Here is a 15,902-nt window from a genome sequence, read left to right on the forward strand (position 1 = left end):
ATAGTACAACAATACGTATTTGAGAACGTTTGAAGTCATTTTCAACATACTGTACAAACATTCCTCATTATGATGTTATTATATCTGCATGGATCTACTTATAAATTATGTCCTGAGTGAATGTAACACATAGAAGAGCATCTGTGTCATAATTTGACACAAATTACACATGGTTAGCTTGTTGAATACAAAGTTTTATTTGTAAATAATGAACATCAGATATACATGATGCATGATTCATTGAACAGCGAATAGTTCTCAGTGGACAGTAGCCATTGTGACATTATCATTACACATTTCTAATCACATACTGTAGGGTGAGATCATTCCCCTGAATGGCCTTATTTTAAGTAGTAAAGCATTATGGATGTTCTGTTTCTTTGTACAATGAAAAGCATCTAGTACTTTTACTTTTGATACTTAAGTACCGTACATTTAATGTGAGCTACTTTAAGTCTTTGACTCACATAATTTTCTTATGGGTGACTTTTACCGGAGTCTCTTTCAAGTAAGATATCTGCACTTTTACTCAAGTATGGTTTTCAAGTACTTTACCACTGTATATGGTCTTGATATACCACTGGTATATGGTAATTATTAAGCCATGGAAAAAGGTATTTACTTATTTATATTGAGTTATTTCCACACTCTCTCTTACATGCTCTACATGAATGTAATCAAGTATGCAGGATAAGCCACAATGTCATGGAAGACGACAAACATGTTTGGGGTTTGCATGTCGTCCACGACACTGTCATACAACAGAGTGTTGTTGCACATCTTGGCTGGCGGCTCGACAATGCCCTCCTTCCCCAGAGTGTGGTCTCCAGTCAAGACACGACAGAGGTACATGTATCTCTGCCCCTGATCATCCGGCTTGGAAAATCTGTCTTGGGCGGAATATGCTGCTGTCATGGCAAAGTAGGTGCCTTGGCCATATTCTGCATCTGAAAATGGACAGAGCAGTTTAGCTACAGTATAATGCTACTAAGATCATTGTTGACAAAAGAGCAACAATTACAATTATATTCTGAATTTAGCCCTAAGAACAAACAGAACCTAAGGTAGCGAAATCTTGTGCTCTAAGAAACTTGTTTTTCTTTTTTTCTTTTTATCCCACGATTTTGTAACCCCATTTTTAACACCCAGTGCCAATTGTCTATGTAATCCTGGGCACTACCTTCCCTCTGCCAACCTAGGGAGGCCAGGGCCAAGCTCATGCCTCCTTCAATGCATGAGAGCCAACTGACCTTCTTGTCACCTGACAGGGGAGAGTTTCCCTGGTTGGACGTAGCGCGTGGAAGGAAAACGTTATTCCAACCAGTTCCTTTCCCCTCCATCAGGCGCCCCGGCTGGCCAGGGGCAGGCAGTATAGTGACCAGGATTACTGCATGTTTTTGTGAGGGTACCTACCCTAGGAGACACGGGGAGAACATGCAAACTCCACACAGAAAGGCCTTTTCGCCAACCCCACCTAGGGTGTGGGCACTGATGACGCGGAGGAGAGAACACGCCCCCAGCGCCCACGGCATCCCCTGCAGGAATCGAACCCAGGACCTTCTAGCTGTGAGGCGACAGCGCTACCGACTGGCCACCGTGCCCGAAGAAACTTGTTTTTCAAAATAGTAAAAAATGGGAAAGAAGTTTAGGGATAAGGGGTAAGGCGGCGCCCAAGATAGGGCCCCTGGTGCCATACCCATAGTAATTGAAGGCCAGTCTATGATGTCAGTGCATGACATGTACTTCTATTTGAATACTTAGAGCATCTGTTTCATATTGGGATATATAGATATAGATCAGAGATCTCCATATATGGGTATAAAAGGGACACAAACAGACAGACAGACAGATAGAGATCTCATAAATGAGCATAAAAGAGACACAGTGATTTGTGGTTCCCACATGCCACATCACACCTTGGGGTCATCAGCGATATATAAGGCAAATAAGTTTAAAGTCGATCGGTCGGTCGTTGGGGACAGACAGAAAGACAGACACCCACACACAGATTCTGTGCATTTATAGATAATATAGATGTAATCCATAAGGATTACAATTTTGATGGATATAAAAGCACTTAGATGTGTTAAATATTCATCTGCAAGGCCGCAAAAAAGTTGTTTTGGAATACTATGACAGCATTTGTGTCGTTCAAATGAAATTAGGTCATGGTATTGTTAATCGTCTTCACAAAAAACAAAATGCATAACACTTTGTAATGATAGCAGAGACTGAGACACATGAGAGCAGGGTGAAAAAACTATGGCAACGAAAGGTGTCTTGAGCACACTTGCGTGCGCTCACATGTGTACAACTGATCTAGCCCGCATGAAGTTGCATTTTGCACAATCCTGACCGTGACGTAAAATTAGTTTGACACCCCTGATCTCATGTAATACATAAGGATTACATACTGTACATAAACCTACGGAGGTCAAGCACTTCTGAGATTAAATAATGCCCTCAAATGTTGTGTCAAGGTACTTGTATATCTCACCATTCTTCCCAGCATAGGCCCTGTTGAAGCCTCGATTGCTAATGAATTGAACAGTTTCTTTGCAGGTGCCATGGAAGAGCAATTTCTCATTGTCCTTGTGGCCATTTTTCTCCTCCAATTCCTGCGTCTTGATTTCGAAGGTCGCCCTCAATTTTGGGATCTGTATCCGCTCAATCTGTGGGAGAATAAAAACCTGTGTTTATATTTAAATTTTAATGATTGTTTACTTAAAGGGATATTTCACTTTCAAACATGCTTGTAACTTCAAACTCCATTTTAACCATATTGTCCTTCTAATGCGTGAGGGGGCCGTTTTCCATAATGTTTTTCATTTATTTTTCATATATTTTTTAAAATGTTTATTTTATTTGAAAGTATCCCATTAATTTCTTACCTCTGAAGTAAATTAAGTGTGTTATAATAACATTAAGTAATTTTCTGCAGACTACACAACCATCACATTATAAAACATTGCTGTTGGCATCAGTTACTGTACAAATATAAATTATTTGACTTCATTTTTACTTTTTTTACTTTTTTTTTTTTTTACTGCTATTAATAAATACTCATTGACTACCTTAATAACCTCATTGTTGCATGAGTCCTTGAACCGTGTCAGGACCTCATTGTACTCTAGGCTTCCAGGCCTGATGGGATAGGTCTGGGATGGGCTTTCTGGCATGGGATCCCAGTTCCAGTTGTCAGCATCTGAGTCCAATCACACATGGGTCATTTAGTATTTGCAAACAACTCATTTAGTTTTAATCAACTTGAGGTAGGAGGCGGTGTGATTTGCCACTGCAGGACATTTCAGACAGGGTTAAGCTGTCAATAACAGAAACGTAGACAGCACATTTACTTTGTAACAGTTTCCTGTCATTGTCTGAGCTTCCTGGCACACACTGCATTGTACCTTGTGGCAAACCACACTGACATGGTACTCCAAGCCCATTATAATAACAAACTCTAAGAACAAACTAATGTACCAATTCACCTAGATCTGGTTTTGATTCCAAGGCTGGCTTGAGATTAGTCTCGCGTAGCCAGACGATCAGAGATCTCCACCTATACTGATAGGTCTGAGGACATCTAAATTCACTGAATGGGCAAAAACTGTCAATTCCAAAAACAAAAAACGGCATCACAGATCCAATGCAACGACTTTAGGACTGTCCTTATGGGATGGTACTGTATCAGGATTGGTTTTCAAAGCAGCCTACATTTGTTACTGCTGTTTTACCCCTGCATCCATTCCAAGCCCATTCATTGAATTTAGATTTCCCCAGATGTATCAGAATAGGTAGAGATCTCTGATCGTCTGGCTATGCAAGACTTGCTACATATATTATTATTATTATTATTATTATAAAAAGTCTGTACCTGTAAACTTACCTGCGCGTGCAACGTTGCCAGCATCAGCAACGACCATTCGACTTAACGCTTGATGTAACTCTACAAAGGAGAAAAGATCAGAGATAATAATTTCTCTCTGACGTCTGATCGCCTGGCTACGCAATATTAGCTAAACATATTATTATTATTATTGTAAAGGTGACATATAAAGGGATTGTCCATGGACTGTGAAGAGAATAGTGTGTTGTTAAAATTTGAGAATGATGTTGGTGATATATATTATGTTGTAAATTCTTGCACCTGTTTTATTGCAAACTATCCAAAAGCAACTGATTAAGTGCCCCCATTTCCATGTACTTATTTTTGTCTTAAAAGGCTACTCATTTCTATAGGGCTCGTCCGGTGTGTCTTTGTTTAACTTACGTTGGAGTGTTGGCTCACTGAAAGACTACAAATTAAATGGCTGCCAAGCAAGGTCAACCTACGGGCGTTTCTGTCCAATTGGATGGCACCTGGTCAAGGTTCACCAATGTTGAACCCGATGCAAATGTGTCTGACTTCACATGCTTCAGCGCCATCAACGCAAGCACAACAGGACGCTCCGCCTGTTTGCTCCCATATGGAAGCGAACGGGAAGCTGACGCTTCAGACTATGTGTAATCTCTCAAGACAGATTCTGCTAACAGCAGAATCTGTCAGCACCACTGCCCTGAACATGTAATGTTGTGGTTTTAGGAATAAACACAGAAGCACCCGGGAGGAAGTGGACTAAGAAAGGGGAGGAGGCAAACCGAGTTCCTGTTTCTACACAAAAAAGGTGTTGGTGCCCCCAGAGGTTAAAACAAAGGGGAAGAACCAATCAAGTCAACCAATAGGGAGTTGTAGTTTTCTTTCAGAGAGCCAATAACGTAAGTCAGACGAACTACACACCAGAAAACTAACACTCATGCTGGCACTGCCCACCACCTGCAAGACATTATGGTACATTGACGCATCTGAAGTCTTAGCTTGCATTGGCAACAACGAGTATGAAGCTCCAGCCGCCCCAACCCGTAGGAGTACGTGAAATGACCAGTATCACCCTCCTGGCTCGGCTTCCCTCCCCCGAACACGGGCCAATTGCACCACGGTGGATTCGAACCCACAACCTCCGTGGTGGTGGGCAGGGACTTTACCACTGTGCCACCGAGCATCAGTGGGCAGGTTTCTGGACTGTCCACAGCCCTCCTCTGAGACACAGAGTGAGTAGATAGTAGAGTGGGTAGAAGATAGGTTAAAAATGGGTGATGTAGGCCCGGACCACTGGCGTAGCGGTCCGGGCACCTAGGCTTAATGTAACCTGACAGCGCGTCGCAGGTTTGAGTCCTGATCCCGACAGCCTTTGCTGCGTGTCACCCCCCCATCTCTCTCTTCCCATTTCCTGTCAGCCTACTGTCCTATCAATAAAGGCATAAAAGACCCCAACAAAATCTTTATTAAAAAAATTGGTGATGTCGTCCTTTAATGTTTTTAATATTTTGTGTGTATTACAAAGACATCCAACCAGTTGTGTTTAGATGTTTTGTTTGTGTGGCGATGGCGTCTATACAAGGACAACATATGCAAATGGACTAATAGCTATATCTGGTGCAACTAATTTGTTGTATATTGTCTTATATATATATATATATATATATATATATATATATATATATATATATATATATATATATATATATATATATATATGTATATGTCTTAATAAACAAACACATAAATAAACAGCAATGAAAAAATACCCATAATTCAAGCTAAATGAATAAGTATACCTTCAACAGACTGTGAAGGTAAGTTAAACTTCCACACTGGCTTCCCGTCAGATCCTAGTAGCGCGAACGCCAACGGGCCCACGAGGATCTCAAATGTTGAATGGTAATTTGTTCCATAGTGCCGACGAAAAGTCTGCGAAGCCTGAAGACACATAGAACTGTTTAAGTATTCCATTGTTCTATTACTGTAGTAGTGCTAGCAATAGCAGTTTTTAATGTATTATTATTATTATTGTTATCATGAATAATAATAACTAGAAAACTGCAGGCCCGAGTTGCCTACCCAGGGCCTGCACATTTTGGAAGTCAGTCATAGCCATTATACAGTAGTTTTAGTGAGTGACACTGGTACCTGATGTGCGAGATTGCAGTCCAGAGACTCCAGACTGTAGTCTTTGTTTGGGGTGAGAATACAGTGTGCAGGAACGCCTTTAACCTCTTTGTTGTTGGGCCACACCTACAAGAACACCAAGACAATAGAGCTGGTTGGTCTACTCTGCACTGGATCTTGTTTGTATGGCTGGTACTGATGTTTTTTAATCTAATGTTCGATTTATTTATTTATTCATCCATCCATCTATCTCTTGAACATTGGTTTTATGACTGTCTTTGTTGTTGAATGTTATTACTACAGTGATTTTTATTTGGCTATAATAGAATAACACATGTGTTATCAGTTAGATACTTTACCTATGTGCAATTATTTATTCCGCAATGGAATTAAGTCTTCTGACTTTTTGCGCTATCCCGATAATTCTAATGTACTATGCACCTTGGAGAATCATGAATTTATCAAATAAATCAAATCAAACCAAACAACTTGACCAGACTGACAGACAATCGTAATTCAATCATAATGTCTGATACATGGGCAGGTTTTACTGGCTATGTATGTACGCAGGAGTTGTTACCAGGGTACTTTGCTCTTCTGTCCTTATACTAAAGTTTATCTTAAATTGTCGTCACAACTACAGGACTATCCTGTCTGTCTATTCAAAATCTGAATCCATTTAATGAATTAGTACAATAAGTTTAAATAGATTCAAAGTTTCCGAGATGCTAGTTATTTTTTTTTGTACCCTTTTTTCACCCGGTGCCAATTTGCTAAGTGATCCTGGGCACTGCACTCCCCCCACCAGCCTAGGGAGGCCAGGGCCGAGCTCATGCTTCCTTCAATGCATGAGAGCCAACTGACCTTCTTGTCACCTGACAGGGGGGAGTTTCCTTGGTAGGACATAGCACGTGGAAGGAACATGTTATTCCAACCAGTTCCCTTCCCCTCCATCAGGCGCCCCGGCTGACCAGGGGGAGGCATTATAGTGACCAGGATTACTACATGTTTTTGTGAGGGTATTAACTACCCTCGGAGACACGGGGAGAACATGCAAACTCCACACAGAGTAGGCCCTTTCGCCAACCCCACCTAAGGTATGGGCGCTGTAAGAGATGCTAGTTACTCAACAGAACATATTTTACCTCTTCCCTAGGCACATTGCTTGGCAGCAGAAATAATTTCAGTCTGTTGCTTAGTGGTTGAGGGAACAGCAGAACTTGACCATTGATTGGTTTAGCTTTAAATAGGGTGGAAGTCACCAGCCCAAACCGAGACAGATGGAGCACGTTTACAACCACGTGAGTCTTGGTCACTTCCAGAGGTTCTAAGAACTCCACCCCCTCATCTGTGATGTGGGCCACAGAAAGGTCATGATCTGTGAAAGGTTTTTAACATTGTGCAGATTATTTAACATGAATCCTTTCATTCTGTTGTGCAGAGGACGTGAAAATCTGTCACAACACAAATGTGTTCTGTGTGCCGAGAGCTTGCCTACCGAGCTCTATGTAGGCTGACGGTTTTAATTTTCATTCTCACAGAAGGTATTTGAAAATGTTGTGTCTGATTTTCACATCCTCCTCACTATAGGATAGGGTGTAATTTAAATATCAGCAACGTTCCCCTTGTAAACATCATAGACTCCATTTTACGGTAGCCTAAACAAAACTTATCTCTTATCTCTTTAACAACATGCCTAAACCATCAAATACAACATCCCACATTGGATTACAACCTATTATTGTCATGATATCATTGCATCATATTATTGTCTGTTTAACAGTGTAACTTTGAACTTAAAAACAAAAAGAAAGAAAAAACAAAAAATAAATTGATAATGATTAGACAATGAGAAGAGCAGCGCCTCACCGAGTGTGACCTCACAGTGCAGCAGGCGTAGCTGGCAGACTGACTGCTCAGGACACTGGATGTCAAACAGAGGCCCTGCAGGAGCCCCCGGAGACTGGAGACATCTTTCATCCCACTCAACAGCCCTGTAGAGGACTGCTCCTTCCCCTGTTGTTACAAACACCAACCCTGTCACACTGCACTGGAACAGCCCTGTCCCGGGGAACTTGAACCTGTGACACAAAACAACCATTGTTTCTGATATCATCTATTGACTTCATGATGTCTAATCATGCCACATGTTGTATCAAGTTAATTTATAATCACAGTGGTGAAATACAGTTACCTGTAGTCAATGTGTGTCTCTTCTTTGTCCACTGTCGGTGTAAAAATGGCAACTGGATGGTGGAAAAATAATTGCTTGGATTCAGTTAAAATGAACATACATATATAGTAATTACACAGTGTGACCAGCACAGACTGACTGACTTGAATAACAGACAAGCAAACAGACAGACGTGTGTGTGTGTGTGTGTGTGTGTGTGTGTGTGTGTGTGTGTGTGTGTGTGTGTGTGTGTGTGTGTGTGTGTGTGTGTGTGTGTGTGTGTGTGTGTGTGTGTGTGTGTGTGTGTGTGTGTGCGCGCGCGCTCAGGGGATAAATTGAATCTTGAACATCAGGTCAAACTTTGTGTCAGATCCTGTGTCTAGGTGAGACATTACCTTTGACACGATCTAAATGTCTCAATAGAAGAGCAGGGAGACAATATACAACCACCCCAATTGTATAAGTTATATAATATAACGTATCCAATTGGGGTGGTCAGTGGCGTAGCGCAGAATCGTGCGACCTCCCCGCGAACATGCACAACGCGCGGGCGCGAAATTTTTCGGGTCTAACTCGGTCTAATTCGGGTCTAACTCGGTCTAATTCGGGTCTAATTTGGGTCTAATTCGGTTCTGTTTGACCAATATAAATCAACATTTTTTCCGATATTTTTTAAATATTTGTATCAGCGCAGGCGGGGCCCCCCCTGCTGGTGGCCCCCCCGCACCGCATCACTTGCTACCCCTCAGCTACGCCACTGGGGGTGGTATTAACATACTCTACCATACAGATTGTATAAGTTATATTGTATTAACATACTCTACCATACAGATTGTATAAGTTATGTTGTATTAACATACTCTACCATACAGATTGTATGCTACCATACAGAAGTTAGATATAGTTCATCATTCTTCAGGTCTTTGTACATGTTTAGGGTTTTAGAGGGTTTTCTCTTAACTGCAACTTCAGTGCCATCACTTAACCCCAAGAAGTCCTCAACTCCATTACTTCCCTCTCCTAATTCTTCCCCTTCCCCAAACACAAGACTCTGAACTTTACTGTCATCCATGATTACAAGCTTCTCTAACTTTTCCCTCCATCTTTTACTGACTGGGAGACATTTTCGTGGTGTTGTTAATGCACTAGCATCGAGGTCATGTGGTATTGTTGATGTACTAGCATCGAGGTCATGTGGTATTGTTGATGTACTAGCATCGAGGTCATGTGGTATTGTTGATGTACTAGCATCGAGGTCATGTGGTATTGTTGATGTACTAGCATCGAGGTCATGTGGTATTGTTGATGTACTAGTATCAAGGTCATGTGGTATTGTTGATGTACTAGCATCGGGGTCATGTGGTATTGTTGATGTACTAGTATCGAGGTCATGTGGTATTGTTGATGTACTAGTATCGAGGTCATGTGGTATTGTTGATGTACTAGCATCGGGGTCATGTGGTATTGTTGATGTACTAGCATTGGGGTCATGTGGTATTGTTGATGTACTAGCATCGAGGTCATGTGGTGTTGTTGATGTACTGGCATCGGGGTCATGTGGTGTTATTGATGTACTAGCATCGAGGTCATCGCTCAGCTCCTCTTTAGTTCTTTTTCTTTTCTTCCCATAGGATCCTGTCATAGAAACTTCAAATTCTGAGTTTGATTAGATATCTTGGGCAGTTTATACGTATACTGTACATCTCCTACATATTAAATGTGGCTTGTGGGCACTACTCGTGTTACTAATGTTAATAGGTGGAAAATGTCCCAAAATATGACATTGGTACTCTGGTTTGCAATGTTAACAGGAGCGAAATGTCCCAAAACGTGACATTTTCACCCCACATCAGCAGGTTTCTGTTTTGTCATGTTATGTCCAACGTTACGTGTTTGAATTTCCCACTACAATCTGTAGGAGTGTTAACAGCATAAATGTTTTAATAGCATTAATTCTTCACCTACCCCCAGCCTAACCCCAGAAATGGGCCCCCCTGAACTGTTGCTCTGTACATATTCCCCCCAAACTTTTCTTTTTTGTACATATTTGAAGATTAACCCCAAAAGGTCCACCCCCCAACTGTTTCTTCTTTTTTCTTTTCTGTACAAATATATGTTCATCACTCCTAATGTTAATGATGACTTGTACATAATGCATATTATTGTATGTCTTTAAATGTCTTGATGAATTGAGTACCTAGGACCACAATGGAAGCAAGCCCATAGGGCTTTTTGTGTTATCCTTTTAACAATCATTGTGACATCATACATCTGTATTGTTTACAAATCTGTTAATAAAGTATTCAATCAATCAATCAATGAATTACAATAAAAGTATATATATAGAGATGAAAAGGCACTTTGAGTCTATTAGTCCTGATTCTTACACTGGTAGAATTGAACATGACTCTCAATGTCTTGTGGATGCAGCACTGGTGCTGATACTGTATCTTCTACTGCGTTCAGGAAGTGAACTTTTATTTTTATTTTATTTTATTCTTCTCCCCCCTCCCTCTTTTTCGTTGCTCTTCTCTTCCTCATGGAACTACTTGCGGATTATACCAGGGTCAGTCTACTCTACCTTATGTGGATTATGTGGTCGACACGCACTGACATTTTGCACCTTAATCCCATGTATAACGCACTGACTGTTTTTTTGTTCTCTTGTTTGATCTCCCTTCCCACTTACCTCCCCCCCCCACGTCTTTCTTCTCCCCCCTCTTCTTTCTATGGAAATAACGTTACGACGGGAACGATGTACGAAAACAAATTTCACCCACTTCTTTACTTTGTAAACCTGTGATGTGACAATAAACCTGATTCTGATTCTGAACTCACCAGTAGAGTCAAACATGTCCTTCAGGGTGGACCTTGAGTTCCAGTCTTGTTCTTTGGCAAACTTGTAAACGTATCCAAACAGATCAGGAAACATCTTCATCAGGTTGATACCAGCTCCTTTCTCTCCACTGTGAACACAAAGCAGTGCTCATTCAAATCACTACTTCTGATTGTGACAACATTCACAACTATAGTGATACCACAATTAATTAAAATCATATCACCATGTCTGCCATAAGGTCAAATTTTAAGGTCATGCTTTTATAAATAGTAAAATATCATCATTTAATTCAGCTCCATGGCTCCTAATAGACAATATTCAATAGAGCAGTGGTTCTCAAACATTTTCATGTCAAGGACCCACAAATGTATATGCATTTGGCCGCAGACCCCCATGTGAAAATATTTTATGCCAACGACCCCCATACAAGATTTGTGTTGTTAAAATGTTTCAAAAATATCTCTGAAAACAGCTGATCTATTAACTCTTTAACTGCCAGAGTATATACACAATCTACCCCCTTCCCTGCCATAGAAAATACATTGCAAAAATAGGTAAAATGTGAATTTTGTCTCCGTTTATTTTTTAACATTGAAGTGAATGGAGCAGAAAATCTTCGCATTGCGTTATCTCCTGCTTCCTTTGTGATAAAAAAAATAAAAAAAATCTTGTTTTTCTCGTCGATGGCTGGCTGAGCCAAGCAGAGAAAAACGAGATATCTCGTTTTTGTCAGGAAAAGAGAATGGTAAAACTGATTTGCTAGATCAACTAATTTAGCTGGAGACCCGCTGGAACCTATGCCAGTGGTCCAGGCCGAGAATGTATATATTAAAATTTCAATGTCCTTTGCATGTCCTTTGCAATGTCCCAAGCATGTTGCGTCACATAATGTGAGGCTATGAGTTTCTTCATGAGAAGTATTTTATGGATGCCCTAATTGTTTACTGGCCTGTACTCTGTGTGTGTGTGTGTGTGAGTGTGTGTGTGTGTGTGTGTGTGTGTGTGTGTGTGTGTGTGTGTGTGTGTGTGTGTGTGTGTGTGTGTGTGTGTGTGTGTGTGTGTGTGTGTGTGTGTGTGAGAGCGTGTGTGTGTGAGAGAGAGAGAGAGATTGTTGTTTTTTTTGCTTGTTTTATCCAGAGAAATGCTTTGAGAAGTGCTCCACACACACCCCCCCCCCCAAATAAATCCAATACATGTCTTCATTAATATGTGGATGGAAGTGACTTCTCTTTAAGTTATTTTATGTGACATGGACAACACAAATTACATTGGACAAACCCACCAGTTGTTAATGTTCAACACCGGTTTGTGTTTGTGTTGATGTAATTCAACTTACAAGTGTGCATAGAGGTTGCTGAAGTGCAGCAGTCCAAATGAGTTGTCAGGGTAGATCAGGGTCTTCTTCCCATCAGGGCCTTCCCCCATTATAGATTCATCCATTATCTCAAACAACAGCCTGGTCTCCTCATCTGCTTCTTCTCTGAACTGTAAAAACACAGACAGTAACTTAAAGATAACTGTAAAAACACACATTACCAGTTAAAACATACACAGTACCACTTAAAAACACACAGTACCACTTAAAACATACACAGTACAATCAAATGGGCTTGAGAACATAAAGATGGATGTGAGCCTGAAATTATGCTTTAATTACTTTGGAAAGGTTTATTTGTAAGTCACAAAGGCATTTAAAGGCACTAAAGTGCATTTAAAGATAAATGAATGAGTTTTCTCATATTAGTAATAAACTAACCTTTTGTTTCCATGCGTTGAACTGTCCCTGCTCAGCATACTGCTCTAATGCAGCGATGAGGACCTTCAATGACTTGATGAGTTTCTTCTCCTCCTCATCCATGGTCTTGTTCTCGTCCTGTTCAGCAAATAGACACGACACAACTTCCTTTTGATTTCCAATTATTTTCAAGTACTCCTCTCTCCTGGGAAGAAAATAGTGAAAACATGATTCTACTCTTCATGTGGATATCATCTCTGTCGGGTGGAAACCTCATACAGTACGTACAAAACTGTTACTTTTCAGGATTCAGATTCAAAAGTAGCAAAAGTAGCAGATCTACAAGCTGAAAAAACGTGGTCAAGCTTGTGGATCGGCTACTTTTGATGACTTACACCTTATGCCTAAACCTCTTAGGCATTTTTGACTATTTTGAAGAACATTTTAAAATAATGAAAATAGTCGATCTACATTGACATGTGGTGAACTTGTAGATCGGCTATTTGAACTATTTTAAAATGTTTTTCAAAATATTAAAAAAAAAACTGTAAACCAGTGGTGACAATGAACTAGATTCTGATTCTCTTCAAACATATTGGTAATATAATAGTAGGCTACCTTACTGTCTGATAAAACAGATTAAGATAATATGCTGAAATAGTGTTTATAGATCAATCAGTGAATGAGGAGCGTGTGGAATAAAAACCTTTCTATCGTACCGTGTGTTTGGCCAAAAGAAGGGATGACCCAAGCATTGCTCCACTGTAGGTCTTTCCTCTGGGTCTCTATGGATCATCCACTCAACGAGATCCTTAGCAACTACATCATCATCAACAACAGGTTTCAGATAGTAGTTGCCTTTGGAAATGTTGTTTTGACATTCCAAGATTGTTCCATTGGTGGTGTCCTCCAGAAATGGATGGTGTCCTCCAGAAAGGATGTAATGTATCAACATCCCAGCCGGCTTAAGAACAAACATGAAAATGAGTAAGAACATTTTAATCTTGTTCTCATTCATTAGATTGTTCTCACACAGATTCAAAAACTAACCTGGATATCAGTGCTTCTTTTATATCTGTCAAAAACGGGATCCAAAGTCTCCTTTGCCATCCAGCATGATGTCCCTGCAGCCGTTGAGTGATAGGTTGTTTCTCCTTTGTCTATTCGTCGGCTTATTCCAAAACCTGATAATCTTGCATTGCCTTGAATATCTGTCGGGAATTCGGGAAAGTTGGTAGATCAACATAATAACATGTTTTAGATTAAAATAATTAAACACAGTTGCTTATAATTCTGATATTATTTGCTTGTTTTCTTACCAATCAAGACATTTTCAGGCTTGATGTCCCGATGGAGAATTTTACTATCCTGACAATGAAGAATTCTTAAGCTATTGAGAACCTGTTCTGCAAGCTGTTTCCTCCCCTGTTCTGGAAGTTCAGTGATGTATTCTTCCAGTGTGTATTCACATAACTGAAGAACAAGGTACCCATAGTCCTCATCCTCTACAAAGTCAACATATCCTACAATCGAAGGATCATCAAGCTCTGGAAGACGTAGTTGATCATTCTTCAGGTCTTTGTAAAGGTTGCAGGTTTTAGACATTCTCTTAACTGCAACTTCAGTGCCATCATCTCTTAGCCCCAAGAAGACCTCAACTCCATTTCTTCCCTGTGCTATGTGGAATTCTCTACCTTTCCCAAACACAAAACCATGAACTTTTTTAACTTCACTGTCATCCATTTTTACAAGCTTCTCTAACTGACGCCTCCATCTTTTACTGACTGGGAACCATGTTCGTGGTATTGTTGATGTACTAGCATCGGGGTCATCTCTTAGCTCCTTAAGTGTCTCCATGGCTGATTCCTGGCACAAACAGAGGGTGTCAACATCTCAGCTTCATTCTCATAAAGTTGGTTGTGAAGAGACTGAACACACGTTTTAGTTAGGTTACACACATCATGGAATGGAATACACATTAACCTCTTGAATCTTATTTATATTTTGTCATACGATGGTGTCGTGCGGCGAAAATAGCCAATCTACAATCTTGAAAATGTTTGAAGGTTTGCACCAACAGTATAATGACAGGATCAACATAAGGATGTCAGGATTTTTTTGGATTAACAGACACATAGCTCAATGACAGTAAAGCCATTCACATTAAATACTGCTACTGTGCATAATATTACATTAGATAGAACACACACACATTAACTAATCAGGCTTGTATGAAGAGGATTTGTACAAATATCCAAATGTAGCTTAAGAACGTACCTGTGATTGTACAGTCTGAGATTCCACAAATTGTTAGGTGGTTGAACTTTAACCACCTAAGAGAACAACAGAGATAGGAGGGAGGAAGACAGAAATACAACAATTAGACATTTAAACTCTACTGTACTGAAATACACATTTAAACACAATGTCACGATGTGACGCTTTGTGTGTTGTAGGTTGGTCTGTTTTGCTACTTGTGTGTGACACTGAAGTATGATGAAGTAGGGCATTCATTTACGAAAAAACATAAAAAGTTTAAATATGGAGATATGAGGTTTTTGTCCGACAGCATCGATTAATACTATAGCAGCAATAAGTCATCATGTACAGATACCTTGTATACAGTATATTGTGCAATATCGGTTTGAGCAATCTGTACATGGAGTTTAAAAAAAGTTATCATTTTTGCTCTCTTGCTCAAGGAGAGAGAGACAGTGTAGGAGAAACAGACAGACAGTAGGACAGCTAACAGGGAGACAGTGTAGGAGAGACAGACAGTAGGACAGCTAACAGGGAGACAGTGTAGGAGAGACAGACAGTAGGACAGCTAACAGGGAGACAGTGTAGGAGAGACAGACAGTAGGACAGCTAACAGGGAGACAGTGTAGGAGACAGACAGACAGTAGGACAGCTAACAGGGAGACAGTGTAGGAGACAGACAGACAGTAGGACAGCTAAGAGGGAGACAGTGTAGGAGAGACATTTTCTTTTAATAAGTCTATCTGAATCTTGAGATCATTATGACATTTCGAAGAACATTAAATGAAACTTGAATTTCCACATGAGAATCATAGAATGTAATTGACACTGAAGTTTTGGTATCGTTTGAAGTTAAATTGATCAGTGGAAACATGATGTTTGAACAACTTCAACACAATATTAAATA

General features: G+C 40.2%; 1 protein-coding gene across 1 annotated transcript; it reads right to left on the reverse strand.

The window, feature by feature from the left end:
* Positions 1 to 221: 221 nt before the first annotated feature.
* On the reverse strand, positions 222 to 14,599 carry LOC311062250 (uncharacterized protein). Its single transcript, XM_084081132.1, has 15 exons — positions 14,056 to 14,599; positions 13,787 to 13,947; positions 13,456 to 13,700; positions 12,758 to 12,941; positions 12,338 to 12,486; positions 11,001 to 11,128; positions 8,184 to 8,235; positions 7,859 to 8,070; positions 7,135 to 7,367; positions 6,011 to 6,115; positions 5,659 to 5,800; positions 3,890 to 3,949; positions 3,075 to 3,205; positions 2,498 to 2,672; positions 222 to 947 (listed from the first exon to the last, which is right to left on the reverse strand). The coding sequence occupies exons 1-15, from the start codon at positions 14,591 to 14,593 to the stop codon at positions 664 to 666; spliced, it is 2,799 nt and encodes a 932-aa protein (XP_083937258.1). The 5' UTR covers positions 14,594 to 14,599; the 3' UTR covers positions 222 to 663.
* Between the last annotated feature and the right edge of the window lie 1,303 nt (positions 14,600 to 15,902).

Source organism: Gymnoscopelus microlampas, assembly GCF_963454915.1.
Source record: "Gymnoscopelus microlampas genome assembly, chromosome: 15".
In the NCBI taxonomy this organism is placed as follows: domain Eukaryota; kingdom Metazoa; phylum Chordata; class Actinopteri; order Myctophiformes; family Myctophidae; genus Gymnoscopelus; species Gymnoscopelus microlampas.

Coding starts and splice junctions, on each gene's coding strand:
- LOC311062250 (XM_084081132.1), bottom strand. CDS start 14,593: ATGGAGACACTTAAGGAGCTAAGAGATGACCCCGATGCTAGTACATCA. Junction 6,116..7,134: donor GCAATGTGCCTAGGGAAGAG/GTAAAATATGTT, acceptor GTGTTCTTGTAG/GTGTGGCCCAACAACAAAGA. Junction 2,673..3,074: donor GCAACAATGAGGTTATTAAG/GTAGTCAATGAG, acceptor ATTCTCCCACAG/ATTGAGCGGATACAGATCCC.